Source organism: Stegodyphus dumicola, chromosome 2 (assembly GCF_044657685.1).
Source record: "Stegodyphus dumicola isolate Sdum_Otavi_A_Nest chromosome 2, ASM4465768v1".
Classification (NCBI taxonomy): Eukaryota; Metazoa; Arthropoda; class Arachnida; order Araneae; family Eresidae; genus Stegodyphus; species Stegodyphus dumicola.
Window position 1 is genome coordinate 181,537,092 of NC_140769.1, and position 27,922 is coordinate 181,565,013.

The 27,922-nt window shown below is 33.8% G+C and overlaps 1 protein-coding gene across 2 annotated transcripts in view; it reads left to right on the forward strand.

Moving 5' to 3' along the window:
* Nucleotides 1-12,794: 12,794 nt before the first annotated feature.
* Nucleotides 12,795-27,922, forward strand: part of Psn (presenilin) — a 52,689-nt gene continuing 37,561 nt past the window's right edge. For both annotated transcript variants that reach the window (XM_035360180.2, XM_035360182.2), the window contains exons 1-3: nucleotides 12,795-12,932; nucleotides 22,052-22,246; nucleotides 26,600-26,721. In XM_035360180.2, the coding sequence (XP_035216071.1) occupies nucleotides 22,055-22,246; nucleotides 26,600-26,721 (314 nt within the window). In that variant the 5' untranslated portion in view covers nucleotides 12,795-12,932; nucleotides 22,052-22,054. The remainder of the gene's footprint in view (nucleotides 12,933-22,051; nucleotides 22,247-26,599; nucleotides 26,722-27,922) is intronic.

The following is a 27,922-nucleotide window of genomic DNA, read 5'->3' on the forward strand; positions in this document are numbered from 1 at the left end:
AGGTATGTTACCATTTCGTTTCAACTCTTTTACGTTCCACTTGAAAGTGTTTAGAGATTTGTCTACGATTTCAGACCATACTGTTGAGGTTTTACCCGAGAAGTGTTGTATATCATGTCGGTTCACCGTCGCGGTTTTAGAAATTTGTGAGAGATCTGCCCATTTCCGTGTCCGTTGAGATTTTAGAAAGGACTCGAAAAATGTTTATCGATTTGTCTGCCAATTGAAACAATACCGTTGAGGTTTTAGAAAGGACTCGAGAAGATTGGTTTTTCCATTCAAACAACATCATTTCAGAAAGAACTTGAGAAGTGTTGATATATTTGTCTACTCATTACCGCTTTAAACAATACCATTGGAATTGACAAAGGTCCACACAATGGATTCCATAGGAGATCATTTAGAAAACATTGCAGCGGATTCTATTCCAAACAATAGCGCTGAAGACTCTTTTATCCATTTCACCATTTCACTTCACCGTGGTCTTGATATCAAAAAAGGAGCCCTTTCTATTTTCCATCCCCCAACACAATCTCAAGTGAATGGGTCTGAAAATCCCTTTTCTTTGTTACGACGGACCTTATTAGTTTTAAAATAACCCACAGTAGTGATAGCAATCTCGTGGAAAAATTTGAATGACTAGTGTCGTGAACATTGTGAGTTTAAGAGAAAATAATGAGTGGTTTGTTAAAATTTAGATCAGATGAAAGATCTTTTAATATATAGCATTTTAATACTATTTAGCACAGTGTAATAGGTTCATTTTACAATACGCAACATCCACAAAAATGATCGTTATGACGCAGTTGGATCATCCATCTTTTGAACAACAATCTCTCTCGTTGCCATTCCGTAACAGAGAAACTTACCTCTCATGCAGTTTGATCGTGGCGCGACATTCTCCCCACCTTGAGTTTGGGGATACAAACTCAAAACAATAACATAATGATAATACATACATACAATTTTGAGATAACAATAACGTACATAATAATAATAGAAATATTTCAAAATATTAGAATGCAAATTGAAATCAATATTTTAGAGTTCAAACACAGAAAGTTCAAAAGTTTGTTTAGAAGTTTATAAATCCAGTCTTTTAACTGGTTTTATTTTTCGTCCTGAGCGAGACACGCGAACAGTTTCATTAGAGTCAGTTTTAAGCTCAGGATTTTCAGCTACCAATTTTGGAACCTTCTGAGGTTCCGATACGACTTGCTTGTAATTTGGTGTCAATTCCAAAGGGTACAGTCGTTGAATTGGTCTTAATATGTTTCCCTTTTCAGTTCGCAGTTTCACAAGTCTGATGATTCCATCTTTTCCTGGAAAGAGTTCCAGTACTCTCCCTAGCAGCCAATGGTGCCTTTTTTTTATCATCTGTACCAATTAACACTATGTCACCTACATGTATCTTATCTTCTCTTTTGCTAACTGAAGAACGAAGGAAACCCAGATACTCCCTTTTAAACCTTCGTTTTAGATTTTCACGAACCTTTTGAATATGTCTCCAGCTCAAAACAATATTAGTCTTTTCAATTTGATCTAAATCAGGAACATCATTTAATGGAATGTCCTGAAGAAATATTGAGGGGGTCAAGGTCTTCAGATCTTGTTCCTCGGATATGTAAGTTGATGGTCTGCGGTTCATGATAAATTCGCATTCACAGACGAGAGTCTGCAATTCCTCGTAAGACAAACAGGAGCGTCCAAGATTTTTTCTTAAAATATCTTTCAAAATCCCAATCAAGCGTTCCCAGAAGCCTCCCCACCATGGAGAGGAGATTGGGTTAAACTTCCAACGAATTTCGTTGACTCTAAATTCTCTTTCAATTGTAGTCCAATCTAATTGTTTCAGAGCTTTGTTTAGTCCTGTAAAATTAGTACCATTGTCTGAATACATCACAGAAATTCGTCCTCTTCTGGCTATAAACCTACGCATAGCTTGGATGAAGTCATTGGTACTCAGTGAAGGTATTAGCTCAAGTTGGACGGCTCTAAAGACGGCGATAGTAAAAAGTACTATCCACATTTTTTGTTTAGATTTAGTCAACAGATGTCCAGCTATATCTACACCTGATACTTGAAAAACTGCTGCTACTTCTGTTCGGTCTTTTGGAAGAGACGGAAAAGGTACCTCAAGGAGTTTTACCTTTTGCCTTTTACATGTTAAGCATTCTTTGATAACACTCCGGACAGTTCTTTTTCCTTTCACTATCCAAAATCTTTCCCGTAAAATAGTCAGTAGAGTTAATGTCCCAGCATGTTTGTTAGCAATATATTCTTGGGCTATAAATCTTCTCACTGCCAGGTGTTTCGATGGTAGAATTATTGGAGAAATAAAATCTTTCGATTCTTCCTCATTTATCAATCTGGACTTCAATCGTAAAATTCCTTCTTCATCTTCAAATATTAGAAGACCTTTCAAATTTTTTTCGTGTTTCTTCATTAGAGTAACATTCCTTTTGTATTACACGGAAGATAGTCCTTTGTGCATTTAACAATTCTTCATTTTGAAGTTCCTTACATTTCCTTAAGTCCTTGGCCTTTGGTTGAAAGCGCAGTATCCAAGCCATAACCCTAATCATCTTTGAAAATCTAGAGAATCTTCTGGCTAACTGCAATGAAATTGACTCTAGCTCTGTGTTACTAGCAGAGATGATTGACTTACGTTTCTCTATCTCTACTTCTTTCTCGTTAATATTTACAGCTGACTTTGGCCACTGCTCCTTCGAATTCTTCAACCATGCTGGCCCTTGCCACCACTTGCGTTTCTGAAGTTGCCTAGGTCCACAACCTTTTAATAAAATGTCTGCTGGATTCTGGTCAGTTGAAATATGGAACCAATCTTCCAAAGTTGTCAATTTTCTAATTTCACTTATTCTGTTTGTAACGAATACCGACCACTGTTCTAGACGAGTTATCCACACAAGAACTGTGGAAGAATCTGTCCAAAAGTAAGTCTTGACTTTGGGAAATCTCAGAGCTTGCTTCACAGAGCTAAACAGCCTAGCACCTATGGTAGCGGCCATTAATTCAAGACGTGGTATAGTAATAGTCTTCGTTGGAGTTATTCGTGATTTGGCTTGAAGTAATTGAACAGTCACAGAACCCATACTGGATTCACTTCTTAAGAAAATGCATGCCGCATAAGCAGTTTTACTGGCATCGACAAAAATATGGATACTTAAATTGGATTCCTTCATCACACCTAACCATCTTGGAATTTTTATATTTTTGAGGTACTTCAGTTGTTTTCCCCATTTAAAAAAATTCTTCTTTATTTCATCATTCACTTCATCATCCCATGATTCTTTGCTCTTCCAAGCGGCCTGCAGCAAAATCTTAGGCTGAATCATAACAGGTGCAAGGAAACCTATGGGATCAAATACTCGACTAACTAGTGAAAGTATTTTCCTTTTAGTTACCTTCTCTCTGTCATCAAATTTCAAAAATTCGGTGTCTATTTCTAAGGTATCTAAATCTTTGTCCCAAATCAGTCCTAATACAGGTGATGTTGTACTTTCTGAAAATGCAGGAATGCCAGAACTTTCTCATCCTCTGAGATCAAACATTCCTTCTTTCATTACATTAGTTGCAGAGTCGATGAATATTTCTAGTTCGGCATTATTTTGTACACTAGTTACGCAATTATCGACATAAAAACTATCTTGTAATCTTTTAAGAAGCTCTTCAGAATATTTTTCTTTCCACGATTCTTTGGATAAATGATGATCAATAACCGCCATCAGCAAAAATGGACTACAAGTAATGCCAAATACCACACGTGTCGGACGAAATGTCTTCACTCTACCATCATCACCATACCAAAGAAATCGTAAAAAATCTCGATCTCTTTCATTTAGAGATATCTGTAAAAAAGCTCTTCTGATGTCTGAAATCACACTTTCATGTAAGCGAAATCTTGCTAGAATAGAGGGAATATTTTCAATCAAATTAATTCCAGTCTCTAAGCAATCATTTAGAGATGGCTGATTAGGAAGCTTTGCCGAAGCATCAAAAACAGGTCTAATTTTCATGGAAGATAGTGAGGACGTTTCCTTAATGACTGGACGATGTGAGAGGTAATGAACAACGGGTAAAGACAACTTCTTTTGGGGAACTTCTTCAATCACTCCTTCCTGCAGCCATTCATTAAAGACTTCATGATACCTTTCACGATATCCGATTTTTTCCAACTTCTTCGTAGTAGATTCGAGTCTTTTCAAAGATAGGTCATAATTGTGAGGTAAGACTGCATGCTCATTCTTCCAAGGCATACCAACCTCGTATCTACCATTTTCTAATTGACGAACTGTTTCTTGAAAATGAACCATAACAGCTCTTCTCGACTCTTCTGTAATTTTTTGTTCAACAGGATCTCGGATACCCAATAATTCTAAGGCCCACAACAATGAAATAGGCAGGTCTTCTTGAGATAACATAGAAACTATAGTCATATTTACATTGTGCTGATGTTCGCATTGAGGTACTTTACCCATCAAAGTGCAACCCAATTTTGTTTCTATATCCACTAAACCTGTTCTTAGTTCTTCTCGTTTGCCAGTAAATAACTTCCCTGCAACGTCTGCCCCTAACAATACTTCAATAGGTCCTGGATTCCCTTGGGTATCAGTTAAGCGTATTCTTTTATTTCCTAATTCGCGAATCCAAGAACCGTATCTTATGCTTGAAATATCATTACAAATAACATCATGTCCACAGCATCTAATTTACACGAATAATTGCCATCAAGGCTACCCAAATAAATCTTGTAACATTTATGTTTATAAATTTCAGTTTTCGTTCCACCAAATAAAGAGTGACTAAATTCTTTCTCCCATTGCAAGTCAAAACCCATTTCTTCTGCGGTAGACTTTAAAACATAACTTTTTGAGCTACCCGTATCAATCATTAATCTAACTTCACGCCTTTTATTCTTACCCTCTATGTTTACAACTAGGGTCTGAAGGAAAACTTCATTCCTAGCACGCGAATGCAAAGAATCGATTGTTTTCTCTTTTTTCTCATCATTTTCCTGGTTATGCATTTTACTAGACTTATTACATTCAAGACTAGGACAAAAAAAATTTCAAATGCCTTTTAGAACAGATCTGACACTTAACACTTGATCGACACCGGTTACTGAGGTGACCTTTAACCAAGCATATTCTGCATAAACCTTTCTTTTTTACCGCAGACATTTTTTGATCTAACGGAATATAAAACGCCTTTTTACAGTTACGCATTTCATGATCTTTTAAACAAAACGAACAAGAAGGTATTGCTTCATGATTCATCAAATCCGACGCGGAGGGAATATTTTGGCTAGTTGCCAAGTGCTTACGATCAGACACAGAAAAAATATCCGCTCTGCTTAATTTTATTTTTTCTTCTGACTGAACTTCGCTTTTCAGAAATTCAATTATTGCATCAAGACTCGAAATGTTTTGTTCAGATTCAACAATTTTTCGTTGTCTTTCAAGTCATCGCAATACATGAATAGGAATAGCACTTTCTACAAGAGGGTATAAAATTGTTCCACACTGATCAGTTGTCACACCGAGACTGCTCAGGGTTCTAAGTTGTGTTGAAAGTTTGTTATACAAACTACTCAAAGAATCCTGCTTCTTTTTCGCTGCGTTATCCAAAACAAGTTTTATTAACTGTCGAACATAAAAATCAATTAACAGTTCTTTAAGGCCATATCTCTCAGTGAGGCTTTCTATAGCCAAAGGATAATTTTCGTTCGTCACAGGAAAAGATTCTACAATATCTCTAGCTTCTGATTTAATTTTTGTTGACTGTATCAAATAATGGAATTTGTCTGTTAGTGTTAAGTTATTATTTTCATGTATGTTTTTAAACTGATTCCAGAACGTAAGCCAATTTTTTAAATCACCTGCGAACTTATAAAGTTCTACTTTCGGTAGGCGTTGGCACAAAGTTTTACATGTATTTTCATCAGTAACTAATTTCTGACTACTCTCTGACGATGTATTTTGGATTTCGTTTAATTTGCTCTTAATATTATCGAGAAATCGTTCCGATTTTAACTGTATCCTAACAGCCTTTTCTCGATAGTCCTCTGTTATTTCAAATTCTGTTTCGAATTCTTTATCATCAGTTATAGTATCTAAATAAGCACTGTGCGTCAATTCTAATGTTTCTGCCTTTTTCTTGAACAAATAAAAACACATTTCTGCTTCTTCATAATCAACATTAACATCATTTAAAAGTTCACTTAGTCTTTTATATGCTTTAGTAAAAGCTGAACGTTGCGCAGTTTTGTTTCTTTTCATCACTTCCATTTTGTCTTAAGTTTAAAATATTCAGATAAAAATTAGGCAAGAATATTATTTTAAACTTCAGTAAAACAATAATCAATAACTTCAAAACGGAAGTATAAGGTAATCAACTTACCCTATCTATTCTTTCATCCGACATGTTTCCAACAAACGCGCCCACCCGGGGGCGCCAGAAATGTCGTGACCATTGTGAGTTTAAGAGAAAATAATGAGCGGTTTGTTAAAATTTAGATCAGATGAAAGATCTTTTAATATATATCATTTTAATACTATTTAGCACAGTGTAATAGGTTCATTTTACAATACGCAACATCCACAAAAATGATCGTTACGACGCAGTTCGATCATCCATCTTTTGAACAACAATCTCTCTCGTTGCCATTCCGTAACAGAGAAACTTACCTCTCATGCAGTTTGATCGTGGCGCGACACTAGCATCTTGAATGGAAAGGTTATTCAATAAGGACCCGTGACAAAAATAGTTGGAACTTGGTCCACTTCATGTTCGCATAGGATTCTGTAAATGATATAATCCTGAGTGGTCTTGTACAAATGCCCCTTTTTCCCATCATTTGTCAGCAACTGTCAGATGAACGATTATATTGCAACATCTGTTCTAGCCAATGGTTTGGATTTCTGAAATTTCATCACTATCCGTTTATCGGAATCGCCCGCACTTATACTGCAACATCTGTTCTAGCCAATGGTCTGGATTTCTGAAATTTCATCACTATCCGTTTATCGGAATCGTCCGCACTTATACTGCAACATCTGTTCTAGCCAATGGTCTGAAATTTTATCACCATCTATTTATTGGAATCTCCCGCATCCGTTCTAGCCAATGGTTTCATCACCATCCGTTTATCGTAACCCACCGCATCTGCTCTATCCAATGCTATGGATTTCAGCACAGTTCAAGAAACTCCTTCAACATTTGGCATATGATGCCATTGTGTTTAAAGACACACACTATCTTCAAATTCTTTTGGATCAAAGAATCCGTTTATCAGAATCATCTGTTCTAGTCAATGGATTTTAAAATTTCACCATTCGACACCATCTTCAAATATGGAGTTAAAGAAATGTTTCGTACCGGGATTACCATTTCCTGAGAGGGGGTAGATTAACCGCTGACAAAGTGTCCGGATGGGTGATGAACGATGAAAGCTTTCGAGTGACTCGAAAAGAGTGGATACTGTTGTGGTTGAGACTGGAAACGTGTTCAAAGATTTGTCTACCATGTCCGTTTCTCATTAAAACCATAGCTTTGAGGTTTGAGAAAGGTGACTCGAGAAGTGTTTATAGATTTGTCTACCGATTTCCGTTTCCTATTTTAAACCATACCGTGGTGGTTTGAGAAACAGGAAACGCGTTCAAAGGTTTCCAGGTCGGTGAGATGTTTTCACTTTAAATCATACTGTTGAAGTGTTCAAAAATTTGTTACCATGTTCCTTTTCTACTTTAAATCATACCGTCGAGGTTTGAGAAGGGTTGTTCGAGAAGTGTTTACAGATTTGTCTGCCACGATTCCACTTCCAACAACACCTTTGAGATGTTCAAAGATTAGTTTACCATTCCACTTCAAACCATAACCGTTGAAGTTTGAGAAAGGGATGAGGACTTGAGAAGTGTTTAAATATTTGTTGGTCATTTCCGTTTACACTTTAAATCTTACCTCTGAGGTGTTCAAAGATTTGTTTGCCAGGATTTCTCTTTCCACTTTAAATTATACCATTGATGTGTTCACAGATTTCCTTGCCCTTTCCATTTTAAAACATATAATTAAGGTTTGAGAGAGGTGTGAGAGACAAATTGTCTACCATGTTCTGAATTTCCTTTACCCTATCAAACCATACCGTTGACGTGTCAACAGATTTGTTTGGCCTTTCCCTTTCAAATCATACTGTTGAGGTGTTTACAGATTGGTTTGCCAGGATTTCTCTTTCCACTTCAAACAACACTGTTACAATAGCGACGTTATTCTCTTTAAAATGTCGCTTTTAAGAATTCGTTTTAAGAAAATCCCTTTTCTTGGGGGTTCTTTCCAGACCATCTTGAACAGCCCGCACCGATCTGAACTGAAACTTGGATAACTTAAATAGATAAGCGAGAGAACATTCTAAAAAGAAATTGGAATGTCTCGTTAATCAAGTCGGCTGGAAAATTTCAAACCATACCATTGGGGTGGTTAAAGATTTATTGGCCATGTTCCGTTTCCCTTTGAAACCATATCATTGGATATTAGAAAAGTCAGAGAGACAGACCATGTTATCCACTTCAGTTTCCACTTCAAACCATACAGTTAAGGTGTGAGGGACAGTCCGTAATATAAATTTCCATTTCCAGTACAGACAACATTCTTGAGGTTTAGAAAGGTATGAGAGACGTGTTGAGAGGTCATGCTACACGAGCCAGAAATTTTCTAATATTATTAAGAATAGCTTCCAACCGAATTTTAAAATGACTCCCCTTCTAAAAGAAGACACGTCTTCTTCATTTGTGTTTCAGATTTTCTTTAAGACATCGGAATATTTTTGCAGAAATGTGTCAAACCGTTTTATTTACCTAATCCCTTCAGATAACATTTTGGGGAACCTCAGAAACATTTTCCCAGTCGGTGAGACGGCTCAAAAATGAACTTTACGGGCCACAATATAATTTTTCCGGGCTGTTAAAGACTCAGACTCGGTAGAAACATTTACAGAATGGAAAGAGCTTCAGCCAAAGCCAGATCATTTTCTAAGAAAAATATTTTTCAGCATTTTCTTAATACCCTTCTGAAAGAACACATGTCACATGTCTTACCTATTGAACTTGTGTCCATTCGAGGACAAGTTCTTCTCTCCTTCATCCCCAAACATCTCACTCAGATCGTCATGTTTCACTCCATTTCAAACCACATCGATGAGGTTCCAAAAGGTTCGAATGAAACGATTTTCGCGGTGAATGTTAACGGCATTCATAGGAGTAGGATCTGTTTTTAGTTTTGTTTCGCTCATCCATTTAAACAATACCTTGGATGTTTAGAAGGGGACCGATCTAAAAAGGTTTGCCCCATTCCAATAACACAAAATCATCATTCATTCTAATGCCCCAATAGCCATGTCATCCTCTTTCAAATTTCAGGCCAAAGAATTCCTCTTGAGAACATCTATTCTTCATGGGTATGGGATCTATATTGAATAGAGAGAGACGTGTTGCATCTTGAACAACCCGCACTGATCTGAACTGAAACTCGAAATGCCTTTATAGATAAGAGAGGAGTTGAAAGTGAAAGTAAAGGCCAAAACATGTTTACAAACTCTTTAACCCTTTTTGTTTCAATGATGTCAGAGTATGTCAAAACATATTGAGACATCATTCAAACAATAAAGGGTGTACAGTTAATATTAATGATGTCTAAAGACATCATTAATGTTAAATTTTTTTTTTTTAAATTCTTAAGCAGAGATTTTCTTTGCGAAAATTTTTCCAGCCGATAAGGCTTGGCTTTCACAATCCACTTAGCATTTCTCTATAAAAGCATTCCCTGTTTCCCTTCACGGATTACATCGCTGCGTGCTCTTCAGCAAGACAGATTCACTACAACATGCTCCTCCAGTCTGGATTCCTCCCAACAGACAAGTGTTTGTGCTATTTATGAACGCTGTTCACATAGAAGTTTTTAGATGTGGAAAAACATTTTGACTAAAACATGGAACATTGTTACGGATATCTTTATAAACTGAATGATTTTCTAGTCTAATGAAACTTACTCGACCCTCAACCAAATACTTTTTACTTTTTTACACGTGTGGTGTTTTTACCCAATGCTATGAGTTGGCTCATGACGAGTCTGAATTCTATTTTCTCTCGAAATCCATAAAGAAAAGCACTTTATTCGACTGTAACGACTAAGAGCGAAAGGTTATTTATAATGACTCCAGATTCCTGCATGGTCTGTGAAATTGCAACCATTTTTTTGCCCAAACTTGTTGGAATACTTTTAAGTACGAAACAGGCTTTAAAGAGAGAACTAAATAGAAATTTTGTTTCCCGCCTAACTAAAATAGACTTGTGCGACTATTTTGTTTCCTATCCTTCCCAATTAAGCTTAGCTTGAGTGACAATTTTGTTTTCTCTCTTCTCGAACCAAGATGAGTTTGAGCTAGCATTTTTTGTTGTCTCTCATTCCTAACCGAGAACGGTTGGAGCGACCATTTTGTTTTCCACCTCACCAAGATGGACTGAAGCAACCATGTTGTGTTTTCTCTCATCCCTAACCGAGATGGGTTGGAGCTACCATTTTGTTTTCCACTTCACCGAGTTGGACTGCAACAACCATTTTGCTTTCTTTCCTTCCCAACCAAGATTGGCTTGAGCACTCATTTAGTTTTCTCTCCTCTCGAACCAAGATGAGTTTGAGCGACCATTTTTTGTTTTCTCTCTTCTCGAACCAAAATAAGATGGAGCAACTATTTTGTTTTCCACTTCACCAAGATCGACTGGGGAGGCCATTTTGTTTTTTCTCTCTTCTCGAACCGACACGGGTTGGAGGGACCATTTTGTGTTTTCTCTGCTCTAAAACCTAGATAGTTTGAGCAACCATTTTGTTTCCCACCTCACCAAGTTAGGTTAAAGTAATCGTTTTGTGTTTTTCCACACCTAACTCAGATTGAACCGTTTTGTTTGTTTCCAACCTAACCAAGATTGACATGAGCCACCATTTTGTTTCTCACCTGAAAAGTATATTTTCTGAATGGATTTCAGCGTTCGAATACATTTGTGACCGACTGTACATGTGTCGTCTGCAAATTCATCGAATCATTTGCTTAAGAAAACACAGTCTCATCGATTGTGAAGAGTCGATTCTCTAGTCTAGCTGGCATCGGTATTCTGTAAATATGTTTCTCTTAGTATGCGCGACTTAGGTCTTAGGCGGTCCCTGTAAAATGACTTGGTGATCGACGGAATGCCCAACCCTGGTTGTGAGCTTTGATGATAAGATTTCTGCATTTTGAGATTAAATTTCTTGTCGAGCTTGATAAAGCCCGGAGCTTGGTAAAGGTCCTGTCGAGCTTTTTAGTAAAGAGTCGAGCCTTGACTTCTATCTGTATTTCTAAGCTTGCAAGTTTGGAGTCAAATAAACTAGATTCAGGTGTGGCGAGAAACTGATTTTCAAAGTTTTCGCTTATGCTTTGTAGTTCCTAGGCTGATGAAGCAAATTTAGTTTCGTAACAACTTACTTTTTCTCTTGATTCTTCTTTGAGTAAACCTATTTGTTTTTGCGGTCAGACTCCTTACTTATTTCCAATGATGATGATGGTGCTGGATTTGTCGTCCTAATCAGTGTTTATATCATGTGCTTTTGATAGACAATAAATACGATTTGTCATTATTTCACAGAGTTTCCAATCCGCAAGAAGATGAATAAAAAATCAAGAGATTGAGAAGTCGCTAATAAACCCGTATTATGCCGTGTGTGCTTTTGGCGAAACTTTAGCTGGAAATTAATAGTTCCTGTCACTAACACCGACACGATAACTTGGGGAAGAAGGGTATACATTAACTAAAAGTCCTAAAAAATCCACTTTCTTTTCTTTTTGAAGACTCCAATTGTACGACAGCAATAGTAATAGTTCAGATATATCATAAACGAAACACCATTTACAGGGCAAAAATTGTTTTTATTTTACTTTAAATTTCTTGTATTTGTACATGGCCCACTGATGGCTGAGCGGATAAGATATCTGATCATTGATAGTTCAGCCCGGGTTTGAATCCTGGCTGCGTGGATGTTTTAGGTCCCAATCATATTATATTTCGGAAATTTCTCAGAACCCGTACAATTCCAGAAAACACACGTAGCTAGATTACCATTCTCCCTTACTACAAAGACTTGAACGCCAAACAGTAATCGATTGTCGCTCAAATCGGTATCACGTGATCCTTCAGAAGCAGAACTTTCGTCTGATTAGTTGTCTCTACTCGGGACCCGAGACATTTTCAGTGAGGTTTGAAAAAATCCCGCGTAGCCGCAACATTGCTTCCGTAGCTAGAAGGGACTTCGCTTCCGGCGGGGCTCTTTTTTCTAGGAATCCTTCTGTTTACACCAGTACTACAAGAATCTCGTTGCTCAGAAAAGTCCCGTCTAGCAGGAACTGTAGCCATGTGTAATAAACCTCTTTAGTAGTTTTCTCCATATGCTTGAAGCAAGTTTCAACGTATCTTTACTTAGACAGATAGCTCTAATTAGTTTAGCTTTGTGTACTTCTATATATTCTAATAAATAAATTCAGTTTGGTTTTTAAAGGATCTCGATTTCCTGTCAAGATTTTGAGAATTATTTTGTTGCTTGAAGTATCGGCTTATGATGCGGCATCTATCTGGATGCATTATTTTGTGTAAGTTATCTATTAATAAGAAGTTTTATGAATTTAAATAGAAGATGCTCCATTTTTACTGTATCAGTTCGAAAAATTTGGCTAAATCTCGAAAAGATAATAGCCATGGATTTGTTCATCTCTTTGTATTCATCATGATTTGAGATAAGAGAAACACATGCTTTATTTTTAGCTGCTAATTTGGCAACAGTCACTTTACGAAAGTTCTGTAAACACGGGTTGTCAGTAAGCATTCAACTGAAAAGTGAGTTTCTATTTATTATTAAAATAATACGCGTATAATATTTTAGAAGGGACACTTCATCAGCACGTCCATTTCGGATTTAGTTATGTTTGTTATTATTTGTAAAACATATATTCATCAGTACTGAAAGTATCTTTCATTATACTTTATGTCATGAAGTAGTGATAATTATCAATCAGAACTTTTGAATTTTTGTTGTCTGAGTAGAAAAATAATCCATATAATTTCATTTTTGCATTGGTGTATTAAGTTTACCATTATCTCTAGAAATCTCTGGCTTCTGATCAGCGTTCAGAATCAAGTACGCTCAATGTTTCTACGAATAAGTTTTAAAACGGTCAGTAATATTCTCTTAAGACTTATTTCTTAACGTCCGTTAATTTCTCTAAAACGTAAATCTACCACAATTTCAGTAAAAAAGTTAAAGATCCTCCCTTTCTTTTTAAATAGCAGAGAAATTTTATTTAAAAGCGAAATAAAACTTTAAATAATTATTTACTTTGAAATCATTAAGCTTCAGTAGTAGTTTGATGTTAAAAGAAATATCTCAATTACCTAAGCAAGCTGCTATTGTAATTATAAACTAAAGTAATTCTTATAATAATAACTGCAAAACAGTGTATAATGGCATATTTATCTAGTTTTTTTATGGCTCTATAGCTAAAAATTTTTAAGCATCAATATTAAATTTATTGTCTTTTTCCTAAACCATATTTAATTGCTAGCTACGATACAGTGTATTAGGTGTTAAAGGGCAATCAGGAAGGTAGAACCCTATATGCTAGTTTATAAGTAATGCTTTTATACTTTCCCCCTTTTTTGCTCAGGGTAACAAGTTTACCAGTTTGTTGCTTTTTTGTCTTGTTTGAACTAGAAGAATAAAGAAAAACAAGTGTACCGAGAATAAAAGGTAAATGTGGAGAATATTTGATTAATAATTTCACTCTAAAGGCCTTAAATATAATACCAAAGTTATGTTTACTGTTGAGATTCACTTTTTTTTTCGTAAGAAATAGTTTGCTACCATTCATCAAGTGTTGACTTCTTCTATTTTTCTCTTTCTTCCCATACATTCTTCTTGTAAACTCAGTTATATCAGTGTATTTATTAAGCCATGCATTGCAAAATGTTTTAACTCTTGATTTTTGTCATTTGTCATGCCTTCAGCTGTTGGAAAATCAAAAGCATATAATACCTTGATCGTTTATCACAAGCTTGATGTTTTTGTACTGTGTGTCTTTCAGCCACAGCTTTGTGCAAGAATTATGGAAAAACTGCATTACAATACAATAATTCAGTGATACTTGTATTCTTGTGCTGCACCAGTGGCCAAGTGGTTAAGACCTCTGAATATCGGTAGTTTAACCCGGGTTCAGTCCCACGCAAATGAGCTGGCTGCTTGGTTAGTTTTCATGTTTTCTATGTGTAATATACATTTCCCTTAGAAAGTCCTACATAAAGATATCCCTTGGGTGCTTTGCTTTATTTGAATAAAGTAACCTAACCTTGTATTATTGTTGCTATGACACACCTAGAGAAATACGGGTGTTACTTATTGAACCAAAACACCAGTATAGTATTCAAGATTGTCTTTACAGCTTATCAGTAGTTTCATCCAATATGAATTACATGTCATGCTTGCTGACTACCTTTTTTTATCTGTTTGAAAGCATTTTTTTTAACCGTTTTTGGTTAATCTTTGGATTATAGAACTCTGCTACAGCAACCCTCTATTTTTTTTTCGCTGCCATTTTGTCTTCACGAAGTAAAGAGATGTTTCTTTTTTTTTTTATTTACTGAACACTTTTTCCAACAATCTGCTATCCGAATTACACTTATGCTAGAAATTTTATGGAACAAAACTGCTTAATCATAATTAAGACACATAATCATAATCATAATTAAGACAGAAGCTTAATCATGACAAATATTAACTGCAAAATTCGGAAAAAGTGCAGAATCGCAAACTCCTTGCCACGTTTTTCAGAATCGCACATACACATAAACCATGTACATGTCGACTTATTTTTACTTAAAAAAATATCCCAGAATTGCACAAAAATGGCATTGCACACACTCTTAACTTTATCCATCTACACTGCTTTTTTGTCATAAATTACAAAAATTTCCATGAAAATGCATGAAAATTTTGTGAATCTTTAAACTCGGTAAAAAGCACATATATGAAATTACCTGAACGCGAAAAAGTATATACCCTTTCCAAGGATGAACATTTCCACGTATAAAATAAATAAAATATCCAAAAACTTTTACCTCTAAATTATCTATTATAAACGTCAGCAACGAATTCATATCGCAAACATTAAAAATGGTTACAAATACTTAGTGTCAAATATTTAAATTATTTCCATGCATGTTTACTTCAACTGAAACGTATACCAAATTGCTACAAACATAAAATTCACAAAATAACTATCATTTAATTAAAATATAACTAAACCATGTACACGTCGACTTATTTTTACTTAAAAAAACATCCCAGAATTGCACAAAAATGGCATTGCGCACACTCTTCACTATATCCATGTACACTGCTTTTTTCTCATAAATTAGAAAAATTTCACGAAAATGCATGAAAATTTTGTGAATCTTTAAATCCGGTAAAAAGGACATATATGAAATTACCTGATCGCGAAAAAGTATATACCCTTTACAAGGATGAACATTTGCACGTATAAAATAAATAAAATATCCAAAAACTTTTACCTCTAAATTATCTATTATAAACGTCACCAACAAATTCATAACGCAAACATTAAAAATGGTTGCAAATACTTAGTGTCAAATACTTAAATTATTGCCATGCACGTTTACTTCCACTGAAACATATACCAAATTCCTACAAACATATAATTCACAAAATAACTGTCATTTAATTAAAATATAATTAAATTAAAAACACTACTTAAAATATAAATAAGCACATACATTAAATTAATAAAAATTAGCTTACAATCCTAATTACTTTAAACTAAATCATTGCTAATAACAATTTTCCAATAATACCATATTACTTTATTTACTCCTTACATTTAGAACAATGCATAAAAATAATATCCTCAAATAATAAAAAATACTATCTTACCTAATCTTCTTCAGAATCTTGATTGCGTGGCGGATAAAATTTTCTAATCGATTTAATAAAATTCTTCTTTTCTGCGAATTTTTCCTCCATACTTCCTCTGCTAAATAAAAAGCAAAATTCTCATTATCACAATGCTTTGGAATGGCGCTTTTTATAGCACTCCACGTGCCCTCTATTGTATTCGTATGTGCGCCTGTTTCAGGATCTTTAAAATGATACTTATGGTTCACAGCAAGATGTTGAAAACCTTCATCCTTCAAACATGCATATGATTTCCAGCAATCAGATATGATTATTGTAGCATAGAGCAGCGTAACAACGGAGGAACATGTGCTGTGTCAAGAAGTTCGGGCAAGACTTGTTGCAAGATCAGGTGTGCCCTACCGTCGAAAGGACTGGGCAAAAAGTACGGTTATTTGTGGTAGTCTCCAAGAATGCCGACACAAAATTTGACTGAGAAGCGCTTTTGAGCTGCTAGTGGTTGCATACGATGAGGGTTGGTTTTCCAAGGCCCACATAGGGGCACTATGCTGATTGAAGGCTCCCTCAAGTGTGAAGTATGCTTCATACCTCAGGTGTGAAGTATGCATAATACCAACATAGCACTCTGTTGTCAGAATCATGTAGCAAACATCCTCCGGAGTGGATAATCATCAGGCTCTAATAATTGGATGTGATGAAGATGGTGTGCGCTCATTTGGTTTGCTCCGAGTATCCTCCAGACAATGGATTGAGATAAACCCACTATCGCGAGGTGTCCTCATCTTTCGCTCTCAGTTCATTGCAGCTGTTGTTAAACAACCAGTCTCATGTAACCTTTTGGTCACAGTTGCAACAGGGCTGTGGAGTCGGAGTCATGGAGTCGAAATCAGAATCGGGCAGATTTTGGGGTAAAAGGAGTTGGAGCTGGAGTCGCTAAAAACAGGTTGACTCCGACTCCAGTTTTGTTGGACAGTTTGAATTTGAAATGAAATTAAAATGAATTGAAAAAAATTAATGACAAGCTGAGTTATTATTTTTATTTATGAACTATATACATTAATAAATAGTTATTTTTTATTTTATTGACATATTAATAAATATAATGGAGGAGGATGGATGTGATATTTGTCATTAGTGGTTCGTTTAGTTACAAGTCACACTGGTAAATTTGAGTAAGCACCAATAGCAGCAAGAACTCCCAAAATGGATGCCATTCTCAGAAAGCAAGCAGGAAAAGGAGCAATTATTGATCTAGCAATGCGATAAGGAAGTACATATTTGATGATGAAAAGTTTGTTAGAATTAAGAACTTTTTTAGAAGATGTAGATAACCCTAATGTTTCACTAACAGGAAGACTGCGGAATGATCTTACAGAATTGGAAACTCTTCTTTCTACACCATATGTAGCCACAAAAAAGCTGCAATCTGAAGAATTGACAGGAGCCTAGAATGGATGAATGTGATGTTTGTTCTTTCTGAAATGGAGGGTTTATTGCAGAAGAAATTATTTCTTCAATGAAGAAAAGAGAAACTAGTTTGCTAGACAATGAGATCTTGCTGTGTTCAATATATGTAGATCCAAAACACCGAATTTTCTTGGATGAATAACAAATTAAAAAGGCAAAGAACACCATCTATGAACTTTCATTAAGAATGAAATTATTCTCAGAACAATTGGAGAATTCGATTCAGAACAATCAAACCACAGACATTGCAATTGAGTCTCTATCATCCTCTTCCAAAGATGAATTAAATTTTGAGAAATATTTTTGGATAATATTGAAAAGGCTTAAGACAAAGTGAATGAAAATAAAGAACCAAGAGCCCTTAGATATAAAAATGAAAAAATAGAAAAAAGATTTCTACACGGGCTTTGAAGAAATAGTGAAACATGATTGCGCTTGCAAGACACCTCTTTTAAAACTTATAAAAATCTATCCTTATCTAAGTTAAAAGAAGTAGCCATAACAGTAATAGCTCTTCCTCCTACTAGAGTTGGTGTGGAAAGACATCTCAGTTCTGAAGTTTATCAAATTGGATCTATGGCCCTCCAACAAGGAAGGTGTTGCCGAAGCTATACTGCTTCTTAGAAATAACTATGCCAGTTTTTCCATTTCATAATCAATGCTAATTAATATAAATAATTTGCTATGCCATCAATTTCTTTGCTGTAGCATCTATTACTTCTTTTATATTAAAAAAATAAGTTGTAACCCATGTATATATGTTTACGTATATATATATATATATATATATATATATACAGTCAAAAGTTGTTAATTCGGACACCCATAATCCGAAATGATCTATAATCTGAACCTCAAAGCTAAAAACTTTCTGCACATGCGCCGCGTTGACACATGTGCATAGGCGTTTATGCGTGCGCATAAGACCTTTACGACTGTGCATATGCGTGTGCGCAATCGCAGAATACGTTTTCGTGTGCGCGTTTAATGTATAACGGACGGTATAAGCTAAAATTATCTAATTATCTATTTCAATTAATGTTGATGATTGCGTTGTTCCTTAATCTTCGAATTGGATCTGGCTTATTATTTTTTGCAGACTGTAAGAGCAATTTTATAAAAGTAAGCTTGAACTTTCGATTATGTCAAATAGAATTTCCGATGCTGGAGCTCCCAAAGGATCTACAAAACGAAAGTATGTTTCGATGTCCATCAAACAAAAAGTGGAATTGCTGCAAAAAATGGATAAAGACATGAAGAAGATGACAGAGAGGTTAGTGAAAACGACAAAATTTCGATTGACAAGTTAGTCGGTATTCTCGGCTCAGCAATTACGGGACTTGAAAGCGGAACTTTGTAACTGAACAAGAAATTATGTCTGTTTATAAAATTAAAGAGAAAGTATTATCACATAAAATGAAGCAACTTAAACTGCTTACATCAAACAACATGAAAAAAATGTTTAATAAAGTAAACAAATAAATATTAGCTTTTTTTTTTTTTTTTTTTTGGTAAATTTTGATATCCTTTAGATCATAATTGTTCTTTATTTCATAAATTACGGTTTCATATTTTTAATTTTAGAATTTCTGCATGCCATCTTACGAGATTTAAACTGATGATCTATAATCCGGAAAAATCGATAATCCGGAATTGCCGAAGTCCCGACGAGTCCGGATTAACGACTTTTGACTGTATTTGTCTATGAGGGAGTTGGTCATTTTCCCTACCGACTCCACAGCCCTGCTTGCAAAGGTCATGGTCGTGTGATGTGGAGCATGCCTGTTCAGGTAACATTTCTGGTACAGCCACTGAGCGGCATGTCTGTTACAATTCGCAGCTCCATACATGATCCGCATATTGACAAGTTCATCATTTGAATATGCATTCATCCTACTACATCAAGAAACAGATTGCAAATAACGGCTCCCAGCAGGATCAGTGTTCATGCAACCTTCCATTCAGCACCGTCTACCACAAAATTTTGCTACCCTGCATCCCTACGTAATTCCGTGCAGGTGTGTTGGTCTAGTAGCAAATCACCTTGTATATGTCTGTGTATACACACACATGAGCATTCATAAATACATTACTGAATCTAGTTCTGATAACAGAAGAGTATCGAAATCTCTTGCAATATGATTAGAATTAATTCTTTTTGCAATTTTATTTAACATTATTTTTTTCTCTTCTGATTCGACAATTGCTCTTGACTTTGTTATGCATACAAAATCAGTTCTTTATATTTAGCTTCAGTAGTCTAAGTAGTAGTAAGTTAGTAGTAGCTAAGTCTGTTTTCTAAGAGTTTGCTAAATTGTTGCAGTAAAAGTTACTTTGGTACTTTTCCGTTTCGCCGGCACAAATCTCGCCAAGCAGACTTTATTGGCGACAACACACGGTATACATATAAAACATGTTAACAAATGTTAGTTCTAAGGGTTTTTTATTTTGAAGGCATAAACATTTTAATATCATTTAAAATTTTGTAAAAGGGCAATAAATAAAGACAATTAATTTGTAAAACGAAATTAATTTAAGAATTTACTATGCTTTCATGGTACAGCATCCTGATTCGCTGGTTCATATCATGTGACTTGAAGAGATCTCATCTTATGTAAACTAAGCTACAAAAATCTAATTCTCTCATTAATTTCAAGTTATACAGTTATTTGTTCATTCCACATTAATTTCAAGTTAAATCTGAATATGGATTTAAATGCAAGAATCATTTTAATTCGTATGAATAGCTTACTCAGAAATTATGTAAAACTGCAGTGCTTTACTTCGCTAGTGCATTCGTATTAGAATTGAATAATTTAACCCTTTACTTTGCCTTTTCTGTACTTTTGGCATCGGATGAGCAGTGTAATTGCATCCTAATTGACTTAACTACCGCGAATGACCATAGGGCATACAATTGAACTATCTAATAAAAATTCTATGTAATTTTATGCCATTATTGAAAGAAACAATCTGCTAAGAAATGGCTGCGACCTGTTTTGAAAGTGAGGCGTAAAAGGTTACCAGCGAGGATATTCCATTTGCCATTGGTTGTACTATTTTTGGCAACTTTATCGCCTGTGCCGGCAAAACGGAAAAGTACCGTTACTTTTTATTCAACTATTTGCATATGATGGCTAATGCCTGATTTATAGAATAATTGTATGCGACTGTAAGAGGTTAATTTTCTTCTCTATTTTGTGATACTTTCATTCTTTTATATATATATATATATATATATATAATAATTTATTTCCTAAACCGTATTGATTAATTGATTATATTATCTCCTAAGTTTAATTAAAGTAGAATTATTTTAAAAGTGTGCATCCATACTGGTAAGTTATATTTTGAAAGATGTTTTGAAGTAATTTGAAAGCAAAATGTTAATAATGTTTTAACGGGGACTGGAGTTAAATCATCACGAAGAATAATATTACAATTGCAAAAGTAGAAATTAAAACATGTAATTATTGTCATTGATCGGAAATTAGTTGACTTTTCAAGGGGAACAAACCAACTCCCGTTCAATGATCAATAATTGATAGAAATACGTAAATATGAAAGTGTTTCGTCTTTACTCGAGTTATAAATTAAAGCCAAACCGGCAATTCTAGTCAGGCCAAATATTTCCGCGAATAGTTGTTACTCAAATAACTGATTCTCATGAAGCATTTTAGTCAATTCAATTTGGAGTAAAAATCAATTACTGTAGAGAAATCTTGTAAAACTCGAGTAATCGTCCCCGACACTATCATCATTATGTATTTGAGTACTATATTATTTGTAGAAATTAAACATTGGAAATTGTCATTATGAAATCGAAATCAAAGTAAAGTTGAAATAAACATAGAAGATTATAAAAAAGATAAATAATGCAAACTTTGCAAAAACAAATCAAAGAGAACATAAAAATAATATAAAAATAATATAAAAATAAAATAGAAAATAATATAAATAAGATCAGTGAATGTACATGAAGATATAAAGGCCAGAAAGGTATTAAGTAACTTACATTCTTTCTAGTGGGGGAGTTGGTAGTGTGTTCTCTTCGTGTCTGACTCAGAAGTGTAGGGTGTCTGAAAATTCTTAGCGGCAGTAGGGGCTTTGAATTATATCAGTCGGCAAGATTTGTATTCGCACTAAATGGATTTAAGTTCATATATATATATATATATATATATATATATTAATTATTATTGTTTATTTACACAGTTGGCATATAGTATTGAAAATTCATTTGCATGTTTTATGGTTTGAATCAGTGTAAGCAAAATCGGTACTTTTTTGTTATTGGGACTGACTTCAGAAATGTATGTGTCTGTACACTCACATTATGTGTGTGCACAACACAGAAATGTATGTATGTATGTATGTGTATGCACACAATGTACATACATAAATTTCTGAATCCTGTCCTGAAAACAGAAAAGTACCATAGAATCTATAACAATGTCTTGTTAAAATATTATTGTTTTTTACTTTTAAGTCGGTTGGTAGGGGAATTCAGGGGATTGCTGTTACTGTCTAAATACATACTATTAAAAAATTTCTATTGTTTCAGCATATGAATGAAAGTGACGGAGATTCAGCCACTGAGTATACAAAACTAATGACATCTTTTGTGAATAGTCAATATTCTAAAACTGATAGTAGTCTTCAATCTATATTAACTGGTTCAGCAAGAGATAGAATGCCGCAGTCTGTTTCTGATCCTTCAACCGTCGGTCATAATGAACTTTATTCTCCATCAAGGAATGTATGTATTTCTTTCTATGTCTGTATGTGTTTTCTCATGTCGTATGCTTTTGGTTAAAAATTTTTCATGTAATAAATTGTTTTCATGCCAAATACACAAAACTATTTTCAAAATTTATTTTGCTGTTTATATTTATTCTATTATGCTGCAAATCAGGATCCCAACCTTTTTCTTGCATCAAACCCTTTTAAAAGAATGGTTTTCTTCATTGATGTCCTTGCATATTTCTCTATAATGTACAGCATCATAAGACAAATCATAATACAAATAATAACAGATAAATAAATACCTCAAAGATAACCATTAGACTAAAAATATGAACAAAGTTTTGAAAAAAAAATGTTTTTCAGATTTATGTTTTATTGTTTTTATATTATGGTTATTTTTAATCTCACGAATATGAAATGTTTTAAAAAATATAGTGGCTATGGTGGTTTAGGATATGGCTTATGATTGCTTATCTAAATTTTTAAATCACCTAGTTAAAAAATATTCAACCTATTTCTTGTTTTCCATAGTTAATTATTGATTTGTTTAAAGTGTGATTCCACTAGGTAAGAAGAGGAAAAAGTCAGTAATGTTGGTTGAATAACAAATTTTATGTTGGGATATTTCTCTTGTATGTATTATACTTTCCAAAACGTAGTATACTCATGTCTTGAACATTCTTATTCAGTGTAGAGATGTACGATCCACTTTGGAACCAATTCATATTATTGAATGAAGGATCAGTACTCCGCTAAAAACAGAACAGCAGTTCTTTAACAGTTCACCAAGAGCTGTTGTTAGGAAGCATGTCAAAAGATTTGATTCCTCTTAATGCAAACACTAGCATTCTTTCCTTTATTATTTACCAGAAACGTCTCTGTCCTATTTTTTTGTGTGTTTTATGTATGTATATATCTGTGCTTTTGGTTGACTTGTGTTTCATGTAGTATTTAAAAAACAAAACATTAAATAAACTAACCACCCCTATTTACAAATGTGTGGAGTTTTTCTTTCCCATCTGACGCTGCGAGGATCTATTTAGAGTATGTAGGTTATAGGAACTAATTTTTCGGATTTCCAACTATCAGGTGGTCACAGATCTGGGTAGTTCAAAATCTTCATTATTCGCTCTTTTCATTGCTCCTGCTCTAGCTCCAAATCTGGCTTCTGCAAAGTCTTGATTATTTGCTCTTTTCGCTTTCTTGGAGCTGTTCCTTTGAGTTTCATTTCGATTCTTTAAATGCTGTGTCATAGTATAGCTATGTATATTAGGTATTACCTTTTTATTATACAATATTACTGTAATATTTATGTAAAATAGTAAATTATATTTTTATTTATTTATTTACTTATTTTTTAACTTCTTGTAATCAAGCCCTGTGAATTTCTCTTTAATGTTTAGCATTAGTATATATTTATAAACATAATTTTTTTCAAGATAGCAGAACAAAATGTGGGCCGTTATGAATAGAAAAGCCTCTATCAATATGTGGCATCATTTTGTCAAATTAGATTTTAAAAAAAAAGGAAAATGCTGGTATTGTCAACAGACAATTTCCTGTTCTTCGGGATTTGCCTTCGATCTGAAAATTAATTTTTACTCTATGCTTTGTAGTAGCAATAAAATATCAGTTATAGTAATGAATCTTTAAAGGCCCATCTACACGTAGCGATTTTCCCAGCTGACTTTCTTGTAGAGCAACAATTTTAAGGATCTGTGCATGCGCCAAAAATCGATCATGTTTTTTCCTACGATTTCGGATCCAGTGTTCACTGCTCACTAGTGTACAATAAAATCGGTGTCTCTAGCCAATAAGGTTGCTTTGAGTGATCACATGCTTTTCTCCTCATTTTGGAATAAATAATAAATAGTGCTATTTCATTGGAGCGAAATTCAAATTTTTCAACTGATAGATATTTATAGAGAAAACGTGTTGTGGGACACGAGCAATGTAAATTTCAAAAATAAAAAATTAAGGGAAATTTTTTATTTTTATAAGTTTTATTTCCCCTGTTACTTTATATATTCAAATATTTTCTATTTATGGTAAAAATTATTTTATGTTTGTATAATATCTTGTTGAAAGTAAAAATTTTCAGAAGAACCCAGTTTTGTGTTAATAGACGTAAATAAATTACAGCACAATTTAATATGATATTACCCAATTTTATTAGCTGATTAACTAATATAACCGTATGATTATAGTTTTCAGATTGTATTAGTTATTTAATGGTAATATTGCGAATAAAAACATCCTGTAACATAAAGAAGATTAATGTAACTTCATTAAAAATGATGCAATAAAATAATTATAAAATTCATTAAAAATTTCTCGAAACGAAAATAATATTCATTAAAACTATTGTTTACACTTTTACTTTAGTTTTAGTGACTGAGACATACCAATTTTAATGCATAGGGCGATGTACAGGATTTCATTTTGGTTAGAGTACAAGGTTGGATATTTTGAGAGGAGGGGGATATAAAAATAAAAATTTTGAAAATAGACTTATTTTATGTAAGATTTCATGAAAATTTTATGAATGAAATGTGCAAGGAGAGAGATGATAGCTGAACATCTCTCTCCTTGCATATGGCCATATTGTTGAGATTAATACTTTTTTTCAATGTACTGCTTAATATGCAAGTTACATACCCTTTTTTTTATAAAACTTTCATTATTTTTTTACGTGGATGACAGAAGCCTTCTTTGTTCAGAAAAACTGCAATTATTTCAACCTGTTACACAGATCGATACAATATGTAAGCATGTCAAACATTATTTAAAAATTTATCCGAGTTTGTTACATATTTCTTGTTAGTAGCTTTTCAACAGTGGTTTGCAAGACATGACATTGCTTGTAACTGTCTGTATGTCTGCATTTAAGTTCAAGCATTCTTCTCAACATTTTTAGTGTGTGTCGAGCTGTTGGTACTGGATTGGGATTTTTATCTCCGGACTCACTTTCATTTTCACCAATTCCTTTGTTTTCTCTGATAATTTCAATGATCGCTGCAACACTCTTTTTCTTCTTTTGGTAACAAGTCTAGGTATTTTCATCGATTCTCAAATATTTGAGGAAGATCTCATCAAGCATTTCTTCATCCTTCTCTTCTGCTACATCTTGAGAGTTTCCAGAAATTTGCTTTGGATGGAAGCTGGCTTTTATAAAACAATTCGAAATTGTTTAACGGAGTTACTTCATCCCACATATTTAAAGTAGCATGCATGGCATCAAAGAGAGAAATTGACTTAATAGTGTACTTAGAAAAATAAACTACATCAGTCATATCAATTTCATTAATGATATTTTGAACCACTTCCTTCCTGTAATGACTGAATGCTTGTGAATGCTTTTATAAACTATGCTTGTGAATGCTTTTATAAACTATGCTTGTGAATGCTTTGTTGCTGAATGCTTTTATAAACCCTGATCTAATGGCTGAAGAATGGAAGTTGTGTTAGGAGGAAAGAAAACTAATTTTATGTTCTTCATCGAGAGATCAGTTGGATGGGCAGTGTAATTATCTAACAAGAGCGTCACTTTTTCTTGCTCAAGTTCTCCATCCCACTTTATAAGAAAATCACTAAAAATATTGTTTATCATCCAAGTATTCTTATTGTTGTTTTAAGTCACAGGCAAATGCTCGATGTCCTTCAGACAGCTTCAGACAATTCTTCATCTTTTATGCTCAAATCTTTGCATTTGGACATTTTGAGGCACAACCGAAAGCATGATGTGGATGTGTGAAATGAATGAACTGTGTGAACAAAAAAAAAAAAGACAATTTTTTTTATACAGATTCTTCCTCACATGCCTTTTTTTTATATTTCTCCTTTCCCCCAGCTGGTCTCAACCAATTCTGACAAACCTCTTGTAATCTACCCCCACCCATGTTTGGTCCAGATAAAAAAATTCTAGCATTTGCAGCTCCACGTGTAAAAGTGAATCAATCATGAATGAAATCACTGGCCTTGAAATACAGACTTGAAGGTTTTTGACAATCCCAAATAAGGAAATTCTAGCATTTGCACCTCCATGTGCAAAAGTGAATTGACTTTGAGCAAAATCTCTAAACTTGAAACACAAACTTGGGTGTTTGTCTTTATAATTTCAAAAGTAATTTTATTAAGTGGTTATTTTATAATGATACTGTATTCATTTGAATTTGTTCTTTGGGTTTTGATTCAATAAGTGATTGATTTTATTAAGCGGTACAACTGTGATAAAGTAATTTGCTTTTCATGGTGATAATTAGATCTCTTTGCATCTTGATTTTTTTGAATCAGTTACTATAATTTTAATTTCCGATATTGTAAAAATCTTTTTTTGTTTTTTTTTTTGTTTGTGATATAAATGCAGCATCAGCCAAATGGACCAGCCAGTGTTGACGTGGCTTTTCGAGATGGAGAATCTAGTCACACTCATTCAGAAGATTCTGTAGTCAGCACTCAGCTGGTGAATCGGTCACCAAGGGTCCATAGGTGAGTTTTCCCTCTTGTGAGATTGAATACAGTTTTATTGTTCAAAATGTTTATTACTAGCTAGTTAATGAAAAAAAGCTGTAAATATATCTTTTTATATCATTTAAATTAATGAAAAATTAATTGTGTTAAATGGCTTGCAAACGATTATTCTGTGTTATTCTAAACATCTTTTTTTTTTTTTTTTTTTTTAAATGTATTGCACTAATGATGCAGAGGTGTTTCATAAATTGTATCAATTAGAGATATTGAAAAATAAAGTTAGAAATTATCAAGATTTGTATTTTGTCCCACTTGGGTAATTTAGCAATGTACAGTTTTAATTTGAGAGATAAATAAGTACTGCAGTGTTAAATAACAGCATCATTGAGAACTGGCATTTACCAGGCTGCATGAATAATTTTAGGTTTATGATTTCATCTGAATAATAAATGCTAGGTAATGTAACATAATGGTAACAAAAAGTAGAAAAATAGCTAGTGTTATTTTTAATGTAAAATTTATATTGGAAATTAAGACATAACCCTAGCACATAAATATATTAGTTTTATCCGTGATTAACACCCATGAAAAAATTTTTACAGGGACATAATAAACCAATGTATTATGTACATTAGTTCTATCACAGGCTGTAATTTTTTCGCAGATGAATGTATAGATGAATACTTTTATATAATTTCCACATAAAAAATTATATAAAAGTATTACTGTATTTCTACAGATATTCCTCCCTTTCTTTTACTAATATTATTGCTCAAAAACTGAGAGGAGAAAATTATGTGAATAGTTTAATTTGCAAAGGACGCAATTACAGTAATAACCTAACAAATAAAAATTGGGCTTATATAAACTACATATATTTATCACAATATTATTTCTTTAAAAGAAAACTGTATTTGGTTTTGAGTTCCGTAAAAAATCAGCATACTATTGTTGATGGCAGTGCTGCCAAAAATAATTGCGCCAACCCTAACACAAAAAAGGAAGTATAATAGTAAATAACTATTTAACATTGATGTTTTAATTTAGATGAAAGGTTAATATCATGTAATACTTTTTTATTATTATAATTTATATAAAGAAGGCTAAACATGACTGAATTAAAGCATAAGAGTAAATAACTATTTTAAATCATTATTATAATTTATTTTGCTAAACATAACTGAATGGATGCTTGCATTGCTATTTTGCTGCCAAGTTA